Raw genomic sequence first — 26,002 nt, forward strand, 5'->3', positions numbered from 1 at the left:
AGAAAATTCGAAAGTGGGACAACAGCTGTTGTGCCTCCTAAAACTACAAGTCCCACAATGCACCGGTGCGCAGTTTTTCCGCGGCCGGGTTGGTTCATGGTACCACAGTGAGGGACATTGGATGACTTTGTGCCGTGTTTAGCCGCGGTAGTCGCTTTAGCTCATTCATTTTGACAGGGGAAGAGATTGTCAACACGATGGAGGCTCTTATTCCTGTCATTAACAAACTCCAGGATGTCTTTAATACAGTCGGGGCGGATATTATCCAGCTGCCTCAGATTGCAGTGGTGGGAACGCAGGTAATTATTTACGTTAGTTGCTGATTCCATTCAGAGACTGATACAGGTCTATGGCGTTGTCTCAAAACCTAGTGAGTTACCTACCTAGACTGCGTTTTTTGGCCATAAGAAGTTCGGAATGGAATCGAAAGTTCGAGTGCGCATATGAAGCCCCTAGCTATGCAGTTCACTTATTTTGAAACACAGCCCATTATTAGCTATATTTATTTTTTCTTGCGACATGTTTTATATATGGCAAGGTCAACGACAAAAAACAAAACAAAACGAATTTTGTCGTTTTAAATATACCGACCCCGTTAAGATAATAAAATCAAAATCTTTAATGAGCTTTCAAATAATGTTATCTGCGCTATCCAGCTAACTAGCGTGCTAACCCAAGTCCTCGCTAGTTTCCTCATTTCTATTTGAAAAATTGACCTCTCAAGCATATTATTGGAAATTCCTACTGTTAGGAATGTGTTTATGTTTTAACAGCATGAGCAATATCATAAAGTTAATTATAGAGCTGTGTTGGTCTCAGTACAGTAGCTAACACATGATGAGATGCGCCATAGTCGGTCTGAACTTGACAGTTCAGGCAGCATGTTTGGACTGAACGGCTGCAGGACTCACTGTATATGAAGGACAAAATGGTCAGATTAGAACTAAGGTGAAAGGGATTGTGAATCTTATCCCTCTGACTTTACACTAGATATCTGCATCATTTCATTGTGGAAAATATTGCATTCTTAATAGTGTTGTAATATAGACCTTTAATGTAAGTAAACCAGAGACTGACTCGTGAAGTAGAAGAGTTTCCTACCATCTGCCACACACTTCAGGTATAATAAGTTTAAAGAGTCTTAAAGCAGAGACTTTCACTGACCGCTTAAGAGGATATGGCTGTCTGGGTGCCCAAGAAAAAGTTGTTATCCCTGTAAAGTCTAACATATGAAATAATAGTCCGAAAAGGTTCCCACACAGGAACCTGTCATTTCCCTCGGTTTTTAACGATAGTTTGTTTTTGTGGACAAGTTAGTCCAAATAGATGATTGCCTCAAATGTTTTTTGGTTTCCATATATAAAGATGGCAGATTTTAAACTTCATACTTCAACTGTTTGGGGCCTTATAACAAAAGAAAAATTTTGGACCCCAATGTTTTTTTTGTTTTTGTTTAGACAATTTATAAAAGAAAATCTGAAAAAATATGTTTTATGTTATGTATCAGGCATTTATGGCTCATATAGTATAAAATGTTGAGAATCTATATGGGGCAAAACATATAATGCAATGCAATACAGTAATTATTGGGAGATTTTACAAATAAAATGTCCTCTAAAGCATGTTTCATATTTTTTATACTTACATTTTAACATGATTTTGGACAATCAAGTTACTTCAGTCCAGTAAATGTTCGTCTTAAAATATTACTAACAATATCACAAATTATTCTTACGTTACTTTATAAAAATCTGAAAACATTTCACAGCAAAGACACACGAACCTTGACCTGAAGGTGGACGTTTTGAGAATAACACTAAAAGGCCTTTTACTTGCTAAAAAGTACAAACTGTCAATCAGATGCCAAAAGGCATGTAGTAGATTGTGTGCAACAGGTTTTTCAGCAAAGTTTTGATCATGTTGATAATTTAGAGGCCTTAGAAATTCATGTAACAGTAGCCTTTGTAAGGATAAGCTGTCTAGGTACAAGTGTGATCAGCAAGTGAACTTTTAGTTACTGCTGTAAACATGTTTTTAAGTAGTAAATGTTCAGTGATTGACAGTCCAGATAGATTTAGTAAGTACTGACTTGTGTATTTTGTGTGGTCATCTGATTTCCAGAGCAGCGGAAAAAGCTCTGTGCTGGAGAGTTTAGTTGGCAGAGACCTTCTGCCCCGCGGGACGGGCATCGTCACCCGCAGGCCTCTCATCCTCCAGCTGGTAAACGTAGACCCGGAGGACAGAAGAAAGACCGGCGAGGAGAATGGTATGTACTTTTTTTCCTATTTGCATTTCGGAAAAGCATGAATTACTGACCTGTAGTGTGTGTTTGTAGGATTTGGGTGCTACTTTCTTTCTAATTTGGTTGCTCAATCAATGGCGGTGCAGTGGTGACAGGTACTTGTTAGGTCGTCATCTGCCAAGTTAAGTCAAACGAGAAAGGAAAACGTAGCGATCCGATCCAGTTTATTCCTATGTGCTGTTTCTTTAAGTATGTTATATATTTCAGATGAAGCTTTTAGCATGGGCATCTCTGCATTTGTGTGGCTTTGGCTACACTAGAGTCCTAGAAAGACTGCATTGCTGCAGGCTAACCCTCTGTCATCTCTCTTTAAACACAGACACCAATACCTGGAAAAATGGGCGCCTTTACAAAGGTCTCCTTTTCCTTGTTCCTTGCCCTTTTGCTTGTGTTGAGCCCCTTTGTGTTTTTCTCATCCTGCTTCTATTATTTGATTTATAAGCTTTGGTTACGCTGCCAATGCAATGGCTTAGCTTAAACAAAGCCAGCCTGAGGAATATAGAGTACAATCCAGTTTCGCTTTCAGATTGAAGTGGTAAGAGTGAACAATTTGGGTCTCAAAACGTCAGTTTACTCACTAAAAATGAACTAACAGTAATCAACGTCACTTTGTTGTGAGGAGTCAAAGTCTTTATTAGAATTGAGTTTTAGAATGAGCTTGGTAGGCTGTGCTACCCACAATGCACTGCGCTTTGCCTTTGTTTTGTAGCAGTTTTTGTTTAATTTGCTGTAATAGTGCTTTTAAAGAATAAAAATGATATTGATGTGGAACAAAAACCTATCCTACTTAGCAGACTAAAATTTTTGAAGAAAGTGAATGTTTACATAGATTGTGTGACCTAGTATTGTGTCATTGACAATGTTGTCAACAATTTTTCCACAGGAGTGGATGGAGAAGAGTGGGGGAAATTTCTACACACCAAAAGCAAGGTATGGAAAGCAGTACAATAGATGTTTGGACAAAGAATTTGCAATCAGCAGCAGCTAAAGCCAAATGTGTGTGACCGTTTAACATTTTTAGGAGTCTATAATGAACAATTGTAAATAGTAATAGGCCTAATAATAATAATGGTTCTTCTTGACTAAATTTTGCATGGATAGTAATTATAAGCACAGGTGAACTTGAAAAAAATATTTCTGAGAGTTTAATATATGAAATATTTCTGCCTAATTCATTATTATGTGTACACACATACATTTGTTCTTAACCTCGTTCTCGTTCATGCTGTTATTTGCCAGTTGTACAAATGCATTTTAGGATTAAATATGCATGTATAAAATTTCATCTCAACATGTTTATAAGTCCACCAAGATTTTTGTGTACAGGTGGTTTCAGTTGTTCCTACGTTTTTTATTTTTGGCCATTTTAGAATAATTTTTACTACAAAAGTTATTAAAGTGCCCCCATTATGCTATTGTATTCCTAAATTTGTTCTAGAGGTCTCCTACAATTGGTTTACATGCATCCAAGGTCAAAAAACACAATTTTTCTCATAATATACATTGCAGCATCACCTATTTCACATCACAGTGTCTGAAATAGTTTGATAAAGGATTCAGTCTCTCTAAACCCCTTCTTTCTGAGAGCCTACTCTGCTCTGATTGGTCAGATGGCCCAGTCTGTTGTGACTGGCCTACCACTTACAGCATGTGTTGGAAATGAAACGGCCATTACCATATCTGAATTTTCGCTCCGAATCTTCCTCAGCACTTGATACACATTAATACGATGGCGTTGGTTTTACCATATCAATTCCAGCCCTCATGCTTTGGAAGTTCATGCAAAATGGATTTGCTTTCACAGCACAGAAAACGGTGTCTTCTCGACATGTCGACAACACAAAACAAACTCTTCCAGGCCTCAGCTGCAACTACAGTGTTTGAGGACGGGTCAAAATAGATGTTGTTCGTGAGCAGCCAATGAAAAGGAATGGCATTATGCGAATTTGTTACAAACATACAGGAAGTAAGACTGGAATTACTGACTACTTTTTTTCAGGCTGTTCAGAATCGGTTCTTTCTTTTGAAAAGACAGTAACTCCATTTGATGGGCACTTTGATCTTTGAAACTTTGCAGACTTTTTACATTTACAAACCGCTATATTACACACTGCATGAAAGTCAATATCCAAAAAAGTATAATAGGGGCACTTTAATCATGATTTTTTTTCCCCATGAAAGCGTTCATAGTCAGATAATCACGCACAAATTTGTGCATTTACAGTTAGTGAATGAGACCCAATGGCCCTCATTTATCAAACGAACAGAAACCAGCGTGCATCTGAACAAAAATATTAGCTTACGACAACGCTCACGTGTGATTCATTAAACTTTCGTATGCGGCCAGTTCCGTCACACAAATTAACGCGTGTTGATAAATGTGGCGGCTAAAAACAATCGTCATTTAAATATCACGCCCCAAATGTTAGAAGCCTCACCCTATAGTTTACAACACAAAGAAACGTAACCCGGCCATGAAGAGGAAGTAATCGCATGAAAAAGAAATTTACCTTACTCTAAAAACACCCCTCAACCTCGTAATTGCAAAAACATTTATGGTATTTTAAGACACGCGTCTATTCTAATTGAATTTTAATTTGACAATTTAATCATGTCGTTTAATGGTTAATGATCGGTTAGTGAGTTATTGTCGGTCAGGAAAATAATCTAAATGTTCTCATAACAATTCTCCACCAGATTTACTATGCTGCACGCAAGTTCCCGCTGACTCAAAAACTTTCGTACACGAGCTGAGACCTGACGTGAGGTTTGATCATAGCCACCGCTCACGCTCGTATAGATAAATGGCAGATTTTGCGTGGATACGAGCGTACGCACAGTTTTCTGGCGTACGATCGTTTGATAAATGAGGGCCAATGTCTCAAGACACATGTTTAAACTGGGATCATCCAACACCTCACATTTGAGTAAGTCCAACTGGAAAAGTTGTTGCATCAAAGAGACGCTGCACAATGTAGGTTTATTCAGTATTTCTGGCCGTAAGACACCTTTATGTGCTACAAACGACAGTGCAGCGAGTTTGTTTGATTGTTTGACAGTTTGATGATGAGCAGATAAGAACAAGTCCTTTAATTCATGAACATCAAGAGCGTGTTGGTCCAAATGATCACAAGGAATACAGCAGTGTGGTCTTGAGTCCAGACACATGCTTTGTGTTCACCTCATGTAACATTAATGCCACACTGTTGTGTTTCTTGTTCTCTTTCTCTGTGAAGTGAGAAATCATGATTGTTAATATTGTGTCTCTGCCTTTTAGATCTACACAGATTTTGATGAAATCAGGCAAGAAATCGAAAATGAAACTGAAAGAGTTTCTGGCAATAACAAGGTATGGAAGAGTCCTTAAATGTACTACATCAGATAGTGGTTTATTTGTGACCCTGTATATACACTACTGTTTAACATTTTAGGGATCAGTTAGAATTTTTTTTAAACTTTTGAACTGTAATGTAGTTTATTTTGGCATTAAGCTCTGTATTTTGACCAATACAGTATGTTGAAGGTCTTACAAATATATCTTGTGTCATTGTTTCACAGGGGATTAGTGATGAGCCTATACACCTGAAAATCTTCTCACCGCATGTTGTCAATCTCACGCTGGTGGATCTGCCTGGCATCACAAAGGTGTTTTATTCAAAAGCACAGCTTGGCCTGTTTGAATATTCTGTTTGTGGATGATTTTTTGATGCTGACACTGATATATTCATGTTCAGGTCCCAGTGGGAGACCAGCCCAAAGATATAGAGCTGCAGATCCGTGAACTGATCCTAAAATACATCAGCAATCCCAACTGCATTATTTTAGCTGTCACTGCAGCGAACACAGACATGGCCACCTCTGAAGCTCTGAAAGTGGCCCGTGAGGTGGATACAGATGGTCAGCATATTTGCGTTTATTTTACTCTACTTGTGCATTACTTTTGCACTCAAAGTCTGTATCTTTCACTTTGTGTGATGTGATGTTTTTCCGCATAGCTGTGTGATGCAGTTTTTTTTAAATGCAGCATTTTAATTTTTTTTTCTTACTGTCAGGTCGCAGAACACTGGCTGTAGTGACTAAACTAGATCTGATGGATGCTGGTACTGATGCAATGGATGTACTAATGGGCAGAGTCATTCCTGTCAAACTAGGACTGATAGGAGTGGTCAACAGGTAAAAAAAAAAAAAAAAGAAAGAAAATTTATTATTTATGGGTCACTGACGTGATGGGTAATTTTTTTTTTTTGTCCAAAGGCTTTAATAATAATAAAAAACAAAGATATGACATCCAAAGTATGTAAGGTAGTACATCTAGATCTCTTTTATTGAATCAAAAAGGTTTTAATTATATTTTGCTACATATAAAGGTATTTTAAAGATTCTGAAGTGTCAAAAGGTCATTTGGTTTAACTGTCCAAAGGCCAATACAGCCATTTCATTTGTGATTAAAAAATCTAAAAACGTAATAAATGTATATATTTTTTTTATTCTGGCATGATTTTATAACATCATATATCAACATAGTGTAAAATGGTATTAAAATTATGTGTAGAAGTCGTTGCTTTTTTTATGAGGAAATGTGCGGAAAAATTAATTTCATTGATGTCATTCGGAGTAACCAATATAAAGGGACCATTTTGGATCAAGTCATGTGGTCAATATCATGTGACAAGATGTGACATCACTCAGAGACACCTGCAAAAGACCACATGGTCATGAAGCAAAGTAACTAACTCTCTTTTAACTATTTGAAAAATTCATGTTTTCACTTGCTCATACGCATGTCCCGAAACATCAGGTCATTCGGTACAACCGCTACAAAACATGGAAAATGTTGTAATATTTTAAAAACTTGTACTAAATATAAAATGTTTGATTGTCCTTTTGCTAGCTAGCAAGCTAGATATCAGACTGTTAGCATTTTTTGAAAATATCGTCATTCGGTATAACCAAAAGTGTCATTCGGTAAAACCGAAATTTTGGTTTAACCGAATGACTTTTTTGGTGACAAATTTTGTCCATCTTGTAAAAAATGGCAAAAGCAGTGTTAATTGATTATAAAAACCACATAATCTAACACTTGTTAACACTTAATAAAACAAAATTAATTATATCTCCATTATGTTTTTTTACACTTTTGAAAACCTTATTCGTCAATGACCCTTATACAACTGTCAATCTATTTATAATTTAATATTCTAAATATAATATATAATATATTATATAATATAAAAAATAATAAATATATATATATACACACACACGCACGCACACACTTTTTGTTTTTTGTTGTTGAAAATATGATTAAATGTCTTTATACAGGAGTCAGCTAGACATCAATAATAAGAAAACTGTGGCAGACTCCATCCGTGATGAACATGCCTTCCTACAGAAGAAATACCCCTCCCTCGCCAACAGAAATGGAACCAAATATCTTGCCAGAACATTAAATAGGTGAGAGTTTATGCTTCTAATATCAGATTTTGTACATTTTGCTGAGCATATCTGTTTTTAAAGTATTAAAATCCTTGTTTTTTTTCCATCAGGTTATTGATGCATCATATTAGGGACTGTTTACCAGAACTGAAGACGCGAATCAACGTTCTAGCAGCCCAATATCAGTCCCTGCTCGGCAGCTATGGCGAGCCGGTGGATGACAAGAGCGCCACCCTGCTGCAGCTCATCACAAAGTTCGCCACAGAGTACTGCAACACTATTGAAGGAACGGCCAAATACATTGAGACCGCTGAACTGTTAGTTCACCTTTTCTTCCAGTTACTGAAATAAAGCTAACCACAGTGCTCGTGCTAACCACAGTTGTTTGTGCTAATGTTTTAGGTGTGGTGGTGCGAGAATTTGTTATATTTTCCATGAGACGTTTGGTAGAACACTGGAGTCAGTCGATCCACTTGGAGGACTTACAACCATAGATGTCCTTACAGCTATTAGGAATGCTACGGTAGGTAGATTTCTACATCCTTCAGTTTTTATATGGATACGAAATAGACTGCAGGCTGCGGTGCTCCGCATTGTGCTGCAGTCTGCTCAAAGTCTGCAGATTTCTATTTTAGCAAAACTCCTCTGAGGGACCTTTAAATATTAGAGTGACTTTAAGAAGCTTTTCTATTACACCGTGGAGCTAGATCTCGGAATAAAGCAGTTAGTGGTTTGACGATAAACCACAATACGGTTGGTATTACCATTTCATTTTAATTATCATTAAAACCATATTTGATTACTCACAGTAAATAGTCCAGCATTAAGCAAATTTTTGAACTTTGAACAAAAAAGTGCATAATGCTGCTTATTTTATTGTTTGTTGGGTTTTGATATAAAACTTGGTGAAATGATTTCAGTGTTTGTATCAGTATTTTTTGAAGCACATTTTAACAATACAGTGATAATATTGATAACTGATCGTTTTGGTCACTATAATCATGAAATGAAATATCATACCGTTACATCTCTAGTTAGATCGCATATCGCAGGCAGTTTCAGGTATTTCTGTAGTTTGTAATGTAGTTATTGTGTGTTTCTTCAGGGTCCACGTCCTGCTCTGTTCGTGCCTGAGGTGTCATTTGAGCTGCTGGTGAAGAGGCAGGTGAAGCGTCTGGAGGAGCCCAGTCTGCGCTGTGTGGAGCTGGTGCATGAGGAGATGCAGAGGATCATTCAGCACTGTAGCAACTACAGCACTCAGGTAGACTCCAGACATAGAAATTTTTTTTTTTTTTTTTTTTTTCCCCAGCAAAAGAGAAAAAGTTTTCCACTTGTTATACAGCACATCAGTTAAAGTGTCATGAAACCCCCCCTGTTTTAGCCTGGTCATTCACACCTCTGAGTTGAAAAAGTCTCAAGAAATGGGTGTGTGAAGCTGTGGAAAAGTGGGAGAGAAGAGGGTGGGAAAAGAGGAGACAAACAGACCTGCAACACACTCATTATACAGCCATATGAATATTAATATATGACTATGGAGGAAAAAAACAGCCACAAAAAAACAGAGTTGAGGCCACCTTGATGCATTTTAAAAATATATCACATCCCTTTATGACAACAGACTTCCAAGAACGAGGGAGAAACACGGACATTTAAAAGGTTTAATAATATTTTCATTACATTTGCAAGCACTACAGTCTCTGAACAAACGACACGTGTAAGAATAAAGAATAAAGGCATAGTTACTTTTTTTTTTGTCCACTGTTCTTTGAATTTTCGGTCTACATCATTGACTTCTGTGTATCAGAATAATTCCTCATGTCATCGCGTTCATGATTAGATGTACGGCTGTATCGGTGTCCTTATTTGCACATATTTCATTTGAAAGAAGACGTGATACACGCATACACGGTGCTGGTTCATGTTTAGCGCGCTAGAGTATGTGAAATATGTCCATAAAAACTTGAAACACACTCCAGTCAGTATTTGACGATCTTTGATCCACATTGCGAGCGTTGTTCTGTGCATGTTGTTATATGTTGTTTGAATTCTCCACTGTAATGCGATCTCATGCGTAAGACAGCGCAGTGATTGGGTTAAAAGAGTTCATTCTTATGAATAAATGCAGGGAAGCGCTCAGAACCGGATGACGTAGATTTGTGCCTCTCCAGCCCCAGCAGCCAATCACACACTCCGGAGGCACGCTTCTATGTCAGATTCCGTGACTATCGACTTTCCTTTTTAACCTGGAAGAACGAGAATGCTTAGAAAAACGCAAAAATAACCAATTTCCACTTCTTGGTTAAATTTAGAGTGATTTTAGTGTTTACATTGATGTACAGCCTGTACATACTTGTTCAAATCTCAAACAATGTGTTTGGGGTTTCATGACCCTTTAAAGTCACCATGAAATCAAAATGGGCAATTCCTGTTTTTTTTATAGAATTTTGCAGTATTTATTATAAATGATTTTATTCATGCTCATCGTTATTTTTTTAAATTCTTTAAACAAAATAACTTCCCTTCCCACTTGCAGCGACTTCTCTTCTCTGATGACGTGTTTGCCGGCGCGAGGGTGGGACAACTTGTCACTCGCATGAGATCGACCAATAACAAACCACACCCATCCAATCAATTCCCAATGGACAAAATCAAGTCCCGCCCTACATTTTTCTCATTCGAAAAAGCCGTTTCACTCAAAATATGTCACAATAGGAAGAAAAGACTACTTCTGTTTCATGCTGACTTTAAAGGGATAGTTCACCCAAAAATGAAAATTATCCCATGATTTTCTCACCCTCAAGCCATCCTAGGTGTATATGACTATCTTCTTTCAGATGAACACAATTGCAACACAATATCCTGGCTCTTCCAAGCTTTATAATGGTAGTGAATGGCACTCATGATTTTGAAGCCCAAAAAAGTGCATCCATCCATCATAAAAGTAATCCATACGGCTCCATGGGGTTAATAAAGGCCTTCTGAAGCAAAGCAATGGGTTTTTGTAAGAAAAATATCCATATTTACAACTTAACCAGTAATAAAATAACCAGTTCCGACAAACATCCATATACAAGTCGACTTACGGCAAAAGCGCAACATATGACACAACGCATGACGTATTGACGAACGCGAGTCTAAAGAGTCTAGAACGAGAATTTTTAAATGGAAATGTCAGGATTTCAATAAGAGAGGAGGAGCTTGAGTTTGTTGCCCAGTTGAGTTTGTGTTCGTCTGAAAGACGATAGTCATATACGCTTAGGATGGCTTGAGGGTGAGTAAATCATAGGGTAATTTTCATCTTTGGGTGAACTATCCCTTTAGGGCCTGTTCACACCAAGAACGATGAAGTTTTAATAATTGCGAATAGCAAAGTCTACATCACAATTACAATGACAGGAGTAATATTACTTTTAGAGCATTTTTTTTTTTTTTTTTTTCTCCAGCTCATGAAAAATAAAACCATTGATTTCTAACCACGATCCACCTGACTAAAGAGCTGGAGGATTTAAAGTGCCAGATGACAAAACTGCAGTGCGCACTTAGAATAAACAGAATGTTTATTGTGGGTCCGTTGGTGTGGATGCTAATATAGTTATTATTATAGTTATCGTTCTTTGTGTGAACGGGCCTTTAGTGATGATTAAGCCAATATTTGTTAATATTGAAATTGACACCATTGCTGACTAACTGTTCCTAGGCTTAACAAATTTGTCCTACCTACCACCTAGTGTCAGTTTTTTAGTAAATATTGCATACATTTTAAATATGTTCATTTTAAATGTATCAATTTTATTTGTATATTTATATACAAGTGTGTTATATATAGTTATGTAAATGTTGTGTACATTTTAAATGTGTTTAGTTTAAAACAAATCTTAAAAATGAAAATGAAATCCGTATACGGTTCTATATTTGCGTCCAACACTCAAATATAATTGCTGGTATGGTTATCTGGTTTTATTTTTTTATTATTATTAGTTATTATACTCTTTTATTGTTTATTTATTATTATTTATTATTATTATCTTCTATATACTAAATATTATCTTCTCTTTTTTTGCCAGGAGTTGCTTAGGTTTCCAAAGCTCCATGATGCCATAGTAGAAGTGGTCACCTCTCTCCTCAGGAAGAGGCTACCAGTCACCAATGAGATGGTATGTTTGGTTTTTGTTTGTTTGTTGTTGTTGTTGTTTTTCTCTCATACTTTTATTCTTTTACATATTATGGACCACCTCCCTTGGGCAGTTTATGCGCAAATATTTCTTCTCTAAAGTTGTGTTTGCTCTCTGCTTCAGGTTCACAATCTTGTGGCAATTGAGTTGGCTTATATCAACACAAAACACCCAGACTTCGCAGATGCTTGTGGGGTCATGAACAACAACATTGAGGTTTACTGACATTTTGATGATAGATTTATGACTGAAATGTATTGATTGGAAAATATTTGAGTGTGAAATTGATATTTGTTGTCTTCGTAAACAGGAGCAGAGACGTAACCGAATGAGAGAACTTCCCTCAGCAGTGCCTCGTGATAAGGTATGTTGAACTATCAGAGAATTGCGTTTTCTCAAATGCAACTGGCTGCTATTTGAAATGTTCTTTTATCTCTTTTTTTTCCTCTCTGGAAATGAGTTTATTTCATAAACCAAAGTCTTGCTGCTTTTTCTTGCAGTTTTGATTCGAATCAGACTAAAATCTGCTGCTTTCCTCTCTAGCTGACTAGTCTCTTCTCTTCCCGTGTGTCTCTGTAGTCCTTAAAAGGTCCTGGTGGGCAATCAGTGTCGCCCACCGAGCAGCCGCCTGCTGAGGGCGATGGCCCTAAGGTGTGTGGCGCCCCCTGTGTGTAGGGGCAAAGCATGGAGTTGATTTTCAACCCACTGGAACTGCTCCCCCTGACCTATAACCCTGACTGCATGGTCACCAACCATTAACTGACAGCAGTTTTAGTTTTACTGATCAGAACCTTCTCAAACTTCTGTTGTGATTTGAAGGTTGATTTTTATTTATTTATTTTTTTTTAAGACCCTCGACAACTGCAATTGTATTTTGCAGTTGTATCTTTTCGGTGTGTGGCCAAAATCAGTGTTTTATATGTGAACTGTTGTGTACAAATCTTACGTTCAGTTCGAAGCCTAAAACCAATACATAAAACACTGATGGACTGCATGAGATGGTGTATAAAACACTAGTGGGTGCTCAATCCTGTCTTGTTCTTCCTGTTTATGTGTATCAGATGGGTGGAGGAGCTCAGGGGGAGCAGGAAGGAGGAACAGGGACCTGGAGAGGCATGTTAAAGAAGGGAGAGGAAGGCCAGGCCGAAGACCGGAACAAACAGAGCTCCTTCGCCTCCAGCCCTCAGAAAGGACACGCAGTGAACCTACTTGATGTAGTGAGTCCATAAAACACAAATACTTTTGATTATGCTACAGAAATGACTTAAAAGCATGCAATCTGAAAGTAAATTAACACCCGTAAGCGTTTCTGGTCTCTGTGAGAGCGGTTTGCTAACACGGTCACAATGGATTAGTGTTGATTTGTTCTGATCTCTCGCCAGCCTGTGCCTGTTGCTCGGAAACTGTCTGCTCGCGAACAGAGGGACTGCGAGGTCATCGAGAGGCTCATCAAGTCTTATTTTCTCATTGTCCGTAAAAACATCCAGGACAGGTATGTAGAAACAGCATTTAACTTCTGCAAGAGACTATGGAGGAGCCACGTGTATGAGTTTCTGCAGAATGCTCACTCTGTTTCTCCGTTCTGCAGTGTACCAAAGGCTGTGATGCACTTCCTGGTGAACCATGTGAAGGACAGCTTACAGAGCGAGCTGGTGGGGCAGCTGTATAAACCCGCCCTGCTGGACGACCTCCTCACGGAGTCAGAGGACATGGCCCAGCGCCGCAATGAGGCCGCAGATATGCTGAAGGTAACGTCAATCATTTATATATATTAATATAATTATAATTATTTTTAAAATTAGCAATAGTAATGTATATTAATGTAAACATTTTTAGTAATGCAGAATAGCCTTTACATTTAATATTTATTAATTTAATAAAACTAATAATGATTTATTATTTAATAGTAAATAAAATTATTACATAACTTAATAGTAATAATTATTATTATTATTAATAATACTACTAATTTATTGTTTTATATTTAATAATAATAATTATTAATCGTTTATAATGGTAATGCATATTAAATGTTTAGTAATGAGTAGCCTTTAAATTAATATTAGTTGTTGTTGTTGTTATTATTATTAGTAATAATAATGTATTAAAAATTATTCCATTATAGTATATATAATTATTAATAATAATGTATTTTAGTGTAAAAATGTTTAGTAATGCAGAGTTGCCTTTATATTAATATGAACTGATATTATTTTAATAATGCTACTAATAGTGTTAATATTAAACAATTATTTAACAGTAATAATTTATATATATATATATATATATATATATAGTAATAATTATGTATATTTATGTGTAATGTTTAGTAATGAGTAGCCTTTACATTAATATTAATTGTTGTTGTTGTTGTTGTTGTTATTAGTAGTAATAATAATGTATTAAGAATTATTTGATTATAGTATAATTATTAATAATAATGTATATTAGTGTAAAAATGTTTAGTAATGCAGTTGCCTTTATATTAATATGAATTAATTTAATAATGCTACTAATAATGTATTATTTAATCACAGTAATTATTATTAATTATTATTATATATTTAGCAATAATTATGTATATTTGTGGAATGATGTGATATTTATGCAGTAATGCAGAGTAGCCTTTACATTAATATTAATTGTTAATAATATTAATAATAATTATTTAAGAATTATTTGATTGATTATACTATAGTACATATAATTCTTAAGAATATGTATTAATGTAAAAATGTTTAGTAATGTAGAGCAGCCTTTGTTAATATTAATATTTTTTGACTAAAGTACATATATTTCTAATTCTTAATATTAATGAATTATTTTTATATATTTATATAATTATTTTATATATTAGTTATAAGTAATTTATTAATACATAGTTTGCTATTATTATTATTTACTTAATAACAATTCATATTAATGTGGAGGCTACTCTGCATTAAACATTTAATTAAACTTTGAATTACATATATATATATATATATATCTTTTTTTTTTTTTTCTCTCCAAGTATTGTATTTTGTCATAAAATAGAAAAAATAGAAATTTCGAATGTTTTTAAACTCTCATCCTCTCCTCTTCCCATAGGCCTTGCAGAGAGCCAGTCAGGTGATCGCAGAGATCCGTGAAACGCACCTGTGGTGAAGTCCTGCGCTGATGTACAGCCCCTTTTCCTTTTGCTCGAGCCCTGTGGTCTGCGTCAGCTCTGTCTCTGTTCCACAGACAGCCAACTTGAAAAATGCACTGGTGTCAGTTAGTGTGTATTGAATATAGTTTTATGTATGCAACGGACTCTTCTTGACTACATTGGGGGCAGCACATATCACGTTACACCTGCACACCGTCCCATTCAGTGATTCTTTCATGTATGTAAGCTACCATGTTGCAGTTAACGTGTGCGGCCTGTTAAAGGACCATGTGTCCCTGATGTACCTAAATTAAAGGTAGTGATATAAACAGATCAAAGGGTTTGTCATTATGTTGTAGCTTCATTTGGTATTTCTTAAAAATACTTTGTTTTGCTGTCCAATAAGGCAGTCAACATGGGAACACAAGTGAAAGATGCAGGGTCACACTACTCATTTCTTTTGTGTAAATGTGAAAAAGTGCACCTTTAATTTTTATGGCATAATTTGTTACTTTTTCCCCATTGTTGAGTCGAACTTTGAGATTTATGTAGTTTAATGCTATGTTACGGTTTTTTTGCATAATTTTCAGTCACACATTTTATGGTATAATCAACTTATAATAAATATAATAAATGTTATATTTATTATACATTTATAATAAAATGTTGCAGCTATATTTTTTTCGTTACACGTAATTTAATTTATTAAGTAATAATTAACATCACTAATTGAGTACACTAAAATGAACAGTCAGTGATAACATTTATTCATGGCAAAAATGTACAGCATGTTCGGAACAGTGACTTTTAAAATATATCTTCATCAAACAAACAAAAAAACTAATGCACGAGGGTACAAATTCCTCTCATATCTGCTGTCAACATCTATCTCAGCCTTCCTCCCATCTTGCCTTTGCCGCGTCCCTTGGCACTAAGAGATAGAGAAGCAAGAGTTTAAAAATAGTTTTTGGTTTAAAACTGAATGACTCAACACTTATAGCGGTTAGTGAGATTTCAAGCTTGTGATTCTTACCTCTGGTGATCCTGGACGCGGGAAAGGAGCTGATTTATCTGTGAGAGACAGAAACATGATAAGTGCTAACAGGATACAGTGATAATGAACACAATTTACCTCAGTACAAGCTCCAGTTGTTGAAAGTGAACTGGATTTTGTTGAACTGTTAATTGCTGCAAAACCTCAAAAAAAATGGCCTTGCAAAAGCGCCATAAAGCCCCATTAGCAACTTCAAAGTAAGTAAAAGAAGTTTAGATATCACTTACATCATATTTCTGGCGTTTCAGTTTCTCATTGAGATCGTATTTTTCTGCTTCCAGCTCCATCAGCCACTGCCACAACTCATTAGCTTTATCCCTGCAACGAGTGACAGAAATATTAAGGTAGGTTCACACAGAACGCGTTTTGTTTTCGTTCCACTTCGATGTTTTTCAGCGCCTTGTTGCCGTTCACGTTAGAAAAACTAATGTTCTTTCAAATTCTTCCCGCAAGAACGCGTTGAGTTATGGCAAGCCGTTCTTACTTTTATTCATTCTCAGGATATGAATTCTTGATATCAACAATTCAGTTCTTCATATCAGGAATTAGGTTTTCACTAGTAACAATAGCCATTTTTGATATCAAGAATTACATTTCGACTAGTAAAAACTATAATTCTTGATATCTGTAATTTTATTTTCACTAGTGAAATGTCACCAATAGGCTGCCATTCAAATTCAATTGTTGATATCAAGAATTGATTTCTTACTAGTTGAAATTCCAATTTCACATATCAGAAATACAATTCTTACAAGTAAAAAATCATAATTTTTGATATCATTAATTACTTTGTTACTAGTGCAAATATCTATTCTTGATATAAACAATTGAATTGCTACTAGTAACAATGTTAATTTTTGATATCAATAATTTGATTGTCACTAGTGTTAGTTGTTAGTTTCTGATATCATGAATGTGATTCTTGCTAGTAAGAAAGCCATTTTAGATATCTGAAATTATATTGATATCAGAAATTCATTTTCAGATATCAAAAATGAACATTTTTACTAGTAGCAATTCAATTGTTGATATCAAGAACTGACGTTTCAACTAGTGCCAAATGAATTCTTGATATCAAAAATTCGCATTTTTACTAGTAACAATGTAATTATTGATATCAAAAATTATGATTTATACTTGTAAGAATTGTATTTCTGATATGTGAAATTGGAATTTCAACTAGTAAGAAATCAATTCTTGATATCAACAATTGAATTTGAATGGCAGCCTATGGTGACATTTCACTAGTCAAAATACAACTACAGATATCAAGAATTATAGTTTTTACTAGTGGAAATGTAATTCTTGATATCAAAAATTAGCATTTTAACTAGTGGAAATGTAATTCCTGATATGAAGAACTGAATTGTTGATATCAAGAATTCATATCCCGAGAATAATTAAAAGTCAAAACGGCTTGCCATATTGAGTGCGAACGACCACTATTATACAAGTTGTCTTAAATGTTGATTTGATAGTGATTGTATATAGTTTCTGCTGTAATAGTAACTAGTTCAAAAAACGCATCTCAAGACTACGTTCTTTCCAATTCTTTGCATTTTTAAACGCGAGAACGCGTTCGTTGCGAACGGCCACTTAGGTTATACAAGGACCTCTTAAAGGGATCTGTCATGATTTACTCCCCCTCAAGTAGTTCCAAACCTGTATGAATTTCTTTGCTCTGCTGAACACAAAGGAAGATATTTGGAAGAATGTTTGTAACCAAGCAGATTGACTACCATAGTAGATAAAATAAATACTATGGTAGTCAATGGGCGGCGAGATCTGTTTGGTTACTGACATTCTTCAAAATATCTTCCTTTGTGTTCAGCAGAGCAAAGATATTCATACAGGTTTGGAACAACTTGAGGGGGAGTAAATGATGACAGAATTTTCATTTTTTTGGGTGAACTATCCCTTTAAATGGTGATTTGATACTGGTTGTGTAGTTTCTGCAGTAATTAACTAGTTCGAAAAAACGCATCTCAAGACTACTGCTGCGTTCCAGACAGATAAGATTTTGGATTTTTCCCACCTCCTTCTAGGAAATAACGTCTGGAACGCCACTCAAAAATTGGACATTTGGCGCGTCGATCAACCCCGCCCTCAGCGAGACGCGTAATTTGACTTCACTTTTACAAAATGTCGGCGCATCGTACTTTCTATGAATATGAACGTAAAAACAAACGTTAACATGAGAGATTAAGTTCATGTAATGTTACCTTCGTTTTCGCTTTTCGTCAGCGTCTTTCAAAGCAATTTAATGTTATATTTATTCTGTTTTCCTATAATTGACACAAAAACATGCTATGCTCTCATTGTGTCATGGCGACATCATGTGGTCAATGAGTGATTGGAAGGTCTGAAGTGGGACATTTAATTTGGGATATTCCCACATCCAGTCTCGTCTGGAATGCAGCATACGTTCTTTCCCATTCCTCGCGTTTAGTGCGAACGGTTACTAATTTAAATTATTCTCATATATTCTAGTTCTAAGTAATGAACTATTTCCTGTAGTCCTGTTTCTGGGTCTGTCCTTAACAACAACAACAACAAAAGGAAAAATACTGTTAGTAATTAAGAAAATCACTCTGGGTGTTTTCTATTAAGTGATGCCAAGAATATGCATATGAAAATCTGTCGTACTTGAGTTTGTCATCACTCAGGTGTTCAACGTTCAGTGGTTTTCGGCGGTCAGCCAGGATCTTCTTCTTTTTCTCCCTTTCAGTCTGTTTCTTGGCACCTTTGCGTCCTTCACCCTTTAGTTCAGCAATAATTATAATATTAGTGAAAGAATCCGCATGATTATGTAAATTCACAATATTCTGACATTTACAGCCTTAAATATGGTGAACACTGACCCTTTGCTGCACGCCGCCGTACTGATGGGTCATGTTAGTGAGAGCTTTCTTCTTCTTGGCATCCTCATCATGCTTCTTTCTCTGCTCTTCCTGCTCCTTCCTCTCTCTCTCTTCCTGTGAACAGTATTTAAAAATATATAACTGCCTATAAAGTTTATGATCATATTTAGGGGTCCATGGCATCTAAAAGATTCAAAAGCCCTGGTTTGGCAGGTGTTGACAGTCAGAATTTGACAGGAACTCACGGCGAGTCTGGCCTGACGCTCTTTCTCTCTCTCTGCTCTTACTCGCTGCTGCTCGGCCCTCTCTGCTCGCCTCTTCTCCTGTTAAAACACATATTTACATACTTCTGATCACAAGTTTATGTACCTCTTGCAGGATCTGCGCGATGCTTATATCACTGATTGATATTTATATTTAACTATATAAAATAAAGTATGTAAAGCTATAAGAATTTTTCTTTCTGTACACAAAGAGCTGTATGACATAACATTTATAAGGAAACACTCACGATTCTGTTGACCAAAGCAATGAGTTCCTCTTCATCTTTCTGTCTCTGAAGAAAATGAGCCTCTATAAGAGACTGTAGTTCTGTTAAATCCTTCTCCTGACGCTTTTTTTGGATGTCCTACACACACACACACAAATACAAATGATACAGATTACAGAGAGTTTAAAAGTGAGAATTATGCGTTTAAAGAGATAGGAAAATATCCTACTTACATCGAAATCTACTTTTTCTCCCTCTGGAATCTTTGGTGCTTGGATATTTGATAGATACCTGAAGATAAAAGATTGACATTTAAAAAAAAACTAAAAAAGTTTGATCTGGGTATATATTGATACATACAAGAGAATAATGGAACTTACTTTGGTTTGGATTTTGAGTCGTCCACTATAATTGGAGAAATATATGTTTTTAACAGCAATTGAACAGTTACAATAAACAATTAAAAATTAAAAAAAAAAGTTTAAATTATTATAGGTGGTGTCAATTTACCTTTAATACAAATAGCATATTTGTAATTATACTTGGTGTAAACAATATAATACAATGTAAATACACATAAATAAAGACTTATATATATATACACATTGTGATACAATACCTTCCTCCCTTTTATAAAATTAGATAAAACACACAAACACACAGACAAAAAGATTTATAAGTTAAAAAAAAAAATACAATGCACATAAAATTTGCAAAATTAGAAAGTAGTGCAAACTTAATTGTAAAACACTGTTACTCACTGAGCCCCATCATCCATCACATCTTCTGTGTCAGACATGACTATAACTATAACATGAAAAACATTTTCATATGCAACACAAATTGCCAAAATACATCTCGCTCATTATTCCTATACACAGTAAGGGGTTTGGGAGAATGTACTGAATATACTGATTTATCTTGAAACTCTTACCTGGGTTGTTTCTCGATCTCGGTGATGGAGCAGCTCTCTTTTAGAGTGCGTTAGTCTCAAGGCTAACATACTAACACACCACGTGACCACAATGTCCTCTCATTGGCTTGTGCTGAAAGCCTTCGTCTATTGTTAGACTGTCAGATGCATTTCATTGAAGTTCTAAAACTAAACATTCTCTTTGACCTGCTCATAGTCTTCCTTGTTTTGCCACCCCGTGAAACCCAATCCATTCAGAGAAAGAAGCAGACGGCTTGTCCCAACTGACAATGAATGCGGTACAGAAAACACACAGAGGCAATGGGTGCATGTATCGTTACTTTACTGTGAAAGCTGGATTGATAATACAATAATTGTACAGTTTTTGCGATCATCACTGACCGTTTGAACTCTTAATATTTCAAATATTTTATTAAAGAGTTGAGCTATATTACTACCAAAATACTTTATAATGCTGTATCTGTAAGATTTTTATTACTATCTTATCAGATGTGTAGTGTTCGTAGCATGACTTTGAGACTCCAAGTGCAAAGCATATGAATAAAATTCATACAGGCAAAAGCATCATCAGCAAAGCACAATCAAACACATGTTACAAAGCATTATATATTATGAGTGTAAATTTAACAGGTGATCTGAAACTCTAGAGGGAAGATCTAAAGATTATTCTAAAGATTATTCTTAATCAAGGATAAAAAGCTAAATGCACCTAAAGGTGCGGTCACATTTACTGTTCTGTGAATTTTCGAGGGCAAAATCCAGTCATTTTAATAGGAATCCATCCAATCTAGAATTTTCCACAAGTGCAAAAGATTTCACCATGGCAATTCCGCAACAGGTACAGTTTCAAATTTGCCACGTTGCCCAACAGAAAGCTGCATGGTTTGAAACTGACTTCTCTGTGAGCAGTGTTGGGGAGTAACGCATTACAAGTAACGCGAGTTAAGTAATCAGATTACTTTTTCAAGTAACTAGTATTACTTTTAAACGCATTACTTTTAAATTTACAACAAAATATGAGTTACTTTGTATTGATTGTTTTCCCATGTATTGATTGACAGCTCTGTCCCCATGTTGAGAGGAATCGTGAGTAAGTTCAGAGGCGTTGTGTGCGCTGTGTGAACATGATGGGTATTGTAGTTCTAAACTAAGGCTACATCCACACGAAGCCAGAGCTTTCCCTATCCGATTGTCTCAAGAAATATCTGCGTACACACGAAACCACTGAAACCGACTCAAAACGATGTAGTATACATGCCAGACCAGTATGTGGCACTGTAATTCTTCCACAGAGATACACTAAAAACTGAGAAGAAGACTTGGAGCATGTGCATAAACCTTGTGCGCTGTATACAAACTTTAGTGAAGCTTAGTAATAAAGCTTTACTTTAGTAAAGCTAATAGGCTCGGTAGCTTCTGCAGTACGAACACAAGCATGTAGTCCGCTATTGTTGTTGTTGTTGCTGTTACGTGACATAGCGGTGTCTGACTAGGGTCGACACGTGGGGTGATGGCATCATCCTTTCACAAAATATACGAATTGGCTGTACGCACGGAAACACAAGGGTGTCGTTTTCAGATTTATCCGCTCTTGGACACGGTTTAAAAAAAACATCAGTTTCACGTTCTGAAAACGTCGGATCCGTCTCAACAAAACACTGATACCAATTTTTGCGTATACACGTAAACGCGTCTCTGTGTGGACGTGCCCTAAATGTGAGCATTTACTCATTTCACTTGCACAAAAACAGATTCAATATTCCTCAAAATTAATAAAAGCAGTGAAATGCAAACTCAGAATATTACGCAAACCTGCAGTAATTAAATGTTAAATTACACAAATATACTTTATGTATTTAATCTCACTTTATTAACCAATGTCTTTGCTGCTGACCTTCGATTATTTACCAATAAGCAAAATTGACTGTGGTTGAACATCACATTTGTTTCATTTTTGTTTTTATTGCTGCGCCCTCTACTGTACAGGCGTGAATTTGCTTTTTTTCAGCCTGAAGGCCCCTTCAGACAGGACGCATAATGGGTTCCGCATAGCCCTTCAGATACAAAGCGATTTGCGCTACGCTGGCCAGAGCAAAGTAGGCGGAGTTTTCAAAACTTTTAGCGGGAGTTCTATACGTCTAGTCATTTGATTCCGTTTCTATTGGCCGTGCGGGTCATCGTCACAGAGTTCAGCGGCGAAAGTTGGACTATTTTGAACTTTCACCACAGCACGCGCGAGCTTGCCAATGGTGCGCACGTGTGCTTTGGTCGACGCAGCAACAAACCGTCTTTGCACAGCACAAGCTATTGAAATAATGGGTTTCATAGCGCAGTGGTGGCGTGGCGTTGTCGTGTCCTGTCTGAAAGGGCCATGAGGCTTATTCATTTCACTTTTGCTGTGAAAGAGCCTTTAGTTTTACCAAAACTAATATTTTTTGTTATTAAAAAAAGATGCAAGCCCATCTCAGGTGACAAAAAGTAATGCAAAAGTAATGTAACGCATTACTTTCCATAAAAAGTAACTAAGTAACACAATTAGTTACTTTTTAGGGAGTAATGCAATATTGTAAAGCATTACTTTTTAAAGTAACTTTCCCCAACACTGTGTGTGAGCGGTGCTTCATACATTGCTACTGTATTGACAATAGAATAATGTGACCGCTTCTATTAGTTCTAATGGTTACTGGTAGCTGTAATTGTAATTGTTTATTGTCCATTTTTTTCCAATTTAACAAATGTAAATGTTTATATAGTTCAAATGAGAATTTTTCATCGTATAGAGTTGCGAACAGCAGGGAAAAAATAATGCTCAATGCAAGTAAAATAATGCAGCTAACCATATAATCATGCATAGATAGGATAGCAAAATAAATAGGCTTATCAATGTTTAAAAGGGAGGTGAAAACACTTTCCACTTAAACACTTGCGTCCAATCAAACTCTGTCAAATGCATCTGCATTGATAGTAATACTAATACTTTAATATGTATTATTGGGCCTGTGTTATTTAGAAATTGTACTGTGTTGGGTTGCCACTTGTAAAATCTGTGTCCTGAAGTTGCAAAATTGTGCACATTTTAAGGAAGCCTCTTCCATTTCGGCTGATCTGGGGTCATTCGGATGTCCTTATTTTTTTGTTCCTGTAGAACATAAGGGAACACGCTGTTAATGTGCTAATGAGTTAGCAAAGAGACAATACAAGAGAGTTACATTTGCCCCACATATGTCATGTGTATAACTCAGCAGGCTTTTTCAACACTTCCTCAAATACACGAAAGCAAATAGACCAGCCATCCACACCTGTTGCCAGTTAGTGAGTTAACACGTTGGTGCCGTGACCCAGACGAATACACACAAGGTCTGAAACTGTGCTACAAGTGTGACAAATATCTAGTACATTGTCATCTATGTGACTCTCAAGGACATGTTCAGCTGAAAGACCAGGGAAGATAGCCTCTTTGCTAACTTTTTCGCTGATATCTTTAATAATAAACCACAAAAGCAGGATCCCTGTCAGAATATGTGCTAGATGTGAGTGCTAAGGCGGTTAATGTGACATAATGTGATACTTTCATCCCTTCTGTAACTCTAAATATTAAACTGCTTTGCTGTGTGACATCATGGTAATCCAGTGATTCACGTCCATGCAGTAACACAACAGAACAGCTGCGGCAGGGAATGTGACGCGTCACGGGCACCCTGCTGCACAATGCTACACAGGAGGTGCTGGGTGAAATGAACACGCTGGAATTATGCCTGACACGCCGACGGTCCACGGAGTACCAATGCAGAAGAACAAGGTCGGGGCTTTAAATATAGAGTGGCATTAAATGGGAACGGGAGATTTGCGATCGCGCTGACCAGTTAGGGTTATGACTTCAGACATTTGCTGTCACCGCGCCATCAGTTAAAACACTTCCCACTGCTCCACCCTTTTTAGGGAGCAAATCTACTCAGTGGGGTGAAGATATTTTGAAAGATGTCTTTTTGGTCCAGTGAAAGTCAATGGGGACCGATGTTATTTTTTGGACCTCATTTGATTTTCATTGTATTTACAAAATCAGTTGAAACATTCTTCATAATATCTCAAAATTATACACATTTGAGGGTAAGTGATGAATTTTCATTTTTGGATGAATGATCACTTGTAAAAAAAAAAAAAAAAAAAAAATGCTGACATGTGGAACTGAATGAGAGAAAAAAAAACTAGTCACTCACCGTTTGTGACGAATTTACTCTTGGCTGCGAACACCTGGGACTAAAAGAAAAAGTCTTGTATTAGGTATTTTAAACCTGTTTTACGTTTTCATATGAATCTATACAATGTGAAACATGAAAACGTCCTATTTTTAGAAAAAAAATTAATCACTAAGGTCCACCTCTAACCCCAGCCCTAAACATAAACGTAACTGGGCCATAAGCAGATCATACAGAAAGTATAGATAGGTATCAGACACCACTTCCTGTTATACCTCATGATCTGTGAATGTCTTTTCTGGGATGGTTAAAGGAAAATGTCATTAAATGAAATAACTGACTTTGATGGATTGACCACCTTATTATATTTCAACCCACCTTGGAAGGTGTGGAGCCCTTTGTTTCCCATGGGCCACGTGGTTTAGTGACATCAGCTGGCTTCTGGTCCTGTCAAAACACAAAGTTACAAACCATCCCCCATTAGATTTGCATATAGGTTGTTAATGGATTTTTTTTAATATGTTTCCTGTATTAAAATTTACCTTTCTAGAGGGGGATTGAATAGAAGCAGAGGAAAAACAGCGGACAGCAGTGTGACAGAAAAGGGAAAAGGAGAAGAAAAGGCCACTGCTAGAGGAGTGGGAAGGAGATAGAGATAAAAATCAGTAAATATAGCATAATACTATTCAAAAAAATACTGAGGTTGTGCCAGATGGTAAAACCATACATAATTATTACCATATATGTAAAGTACTACGGTATTTATGGTACTCCAAGGTACTTTGATGAATACAATGGTACTATTGTGGTACATACCCAAAATGCCCAAGGTACATCCTGTGGTACTCAACTTATTAATAAAATATAGAACTATACTATATTTCAGTAAGTAAGTACAATTTATTGGCAGTAGTATCCAAATTTTTCTATAATTATATTTCTATATTTGTAAGTTATATTTAATTATAAATAAATATAATTATATACAATAAATATATATTTACATATTTTTATTAGAAAGCAAATATTGCCCCACACATGAACAGTGGGTCCAAAGAGTCCAAGAGATTTATGGAATGGAACAAATAAATTACTCCCTTAGTCTTCAATTGAATACTTTTGTGGAAAGATGGAGCCCAATTTTAAGTATATTACATAACAATGACCAACAAGCCACATAGCATACAAATCATATACATATCTAGAATTCTGGTGTGTTATTGGTTTGTTTTTGTGTTCGAGTTAAAGGGTTAGTTCACCCAAAAATGAAAATTCTGTCATTTATTACTCACCCTCATGTCGTTCTACACCCGTAAGACCTTTGTTCATCTTCAGAACACAAATTAAGATATTTTTGATTAAATCCGATGGCTCAGCGAGGCCTGCATAGACAGCAATGGTACTTCCTCTCTCAAGATCCAGAAAGC

The 26,002-nt window shown here is 36.1% G+C and overlaps 3 protein-coding genes across 11 annotated transcripts in view; 1 reads left to right on the forward strand and 2 right to left on the reverse strand.

The window, feature by feature from the left end:
* Positions 1-55: 55 nt before the first annotated feature.
* On the forward strand, positions 56-15,378 carry dnm1l (dynamin 1-like). 7 transcript variants are annotated; one of them, XM_051883178.1, is made up of 21 exons: positions 56-299; positions 2,122-2,266; positions 2,622-2,657; positions 3,186-3,232; positions 5,580-5,651; positions 5,861-5,947; positions 6,037-6,199; positions 6,355-6,475; positions 7,625-7,756; positions 7,849-8,055; positions 8,141-8,261; positions 8,844-8,999; positions 10,272-10,310; positions 11,803-11,892; positions 12,034-12,126; positions 12,221-12,274; positions 12,490-12,561; positions 12,972-13,127; positions 13,293-13,402; positions 13,499-13,658; positions 15,001-15,378. In XM_051883178.1, the coding sequence occupies exons 1-21, from the start codon at positions 198-200 to the stop codon at positions 15,055-15,057; spliced, it is 2,220 nt and encodes a 739-aa protein (XP_051739138.1). In that variant the 5' UTR covers positions 56-197; the 3' UTR covers positions 15,058-15,378. The 7 variants fall into 7 exon arrangements, with proteins under 7 accessions (XP_051739138.1, XP_051739141.1, XP_051739140.1 ...); XM_051883181.1 differs by lacking the exon at positions 10,272-10,310; XM_051883180.1 differs by lacking the exon at positions 2,622-2,657.
* Positions 15,379-15,786: 408 nt separating this feature from the next.
* tnnt2d (troponin T2d, cardiac) lies at positions 15,787-20,539 on the reverse strand. The gene is made up of 11 exons (XM_051883193.1): positions 20,207-20,539; positions 20,065-20,072; positions 19,826-19,850; positions 19,679-19,736; positions 19,467-19,583; positions 19,201-19,278; positions 18,956-19,069; positions 18,741-18,853; positions 16,322-16,412; positions 16,074-16,111; positions 15,787-15,971 (listed from the first exon to the last, which is right to left on the reverse strand). The coding sequence occupies exons 1-11, from the start codon at positions 20,242-20,244 to the stop codon at positions 15,926-15,928; spliced, it is 726 nt and encodes a 241-aa protein (XP_051739153.1). The 5' UTR covers positions 20,245-20,539; the 3' UTR covers positions 15,787-15,925.
* Positions 20,540-20,684: 145 nt separating this feature from the next.
* cald1b (caldesmon 1b) overlaps positions 20,685-26,002 on the reverse strand; it is a 36,642-nt gene continuing 31,324 nt past the window's right edge. For all 3 annotated transcript variants that reach the window (XM_051883177.1, XM_051883175.1, XM_051883176.1), the window contains 3 exons: positions 24,954-25,022; positions 24,597-24,636; positions 20,685-23,518 (listed from right to left, as the gene is read on the reverse strand). In XM_051883177.1, coding sequence (XP_051739137.1) covers positions 23,505-23,518; positions 24,597-24,636; positions 24,954-25,022 — 123 coding nt within the window. In that variant the 3' untranslated portion in view covers positions 20,685-23,504. The remainder of the gene's footprint in view (positions 23,519-24,596; positions 24,637-24,953; positions 25,023-26,002) is intronic.

Source organism: Ctenopharyngodon idella, chromosome 24 (genome assembly GCF_019924925.1).
Source record: "Ctenopharyngodon idella isolate HZGC_01 chromosome 24, HZGC01, whole genome shotgun sequence".
Lineage (NCBI taxonomy): Eukaryota > Metazoa > Chordata > Actinopteri > Cypriniformes > Xenocyprididae > Ctenopharyngodon > Ctenopharyngodon idella.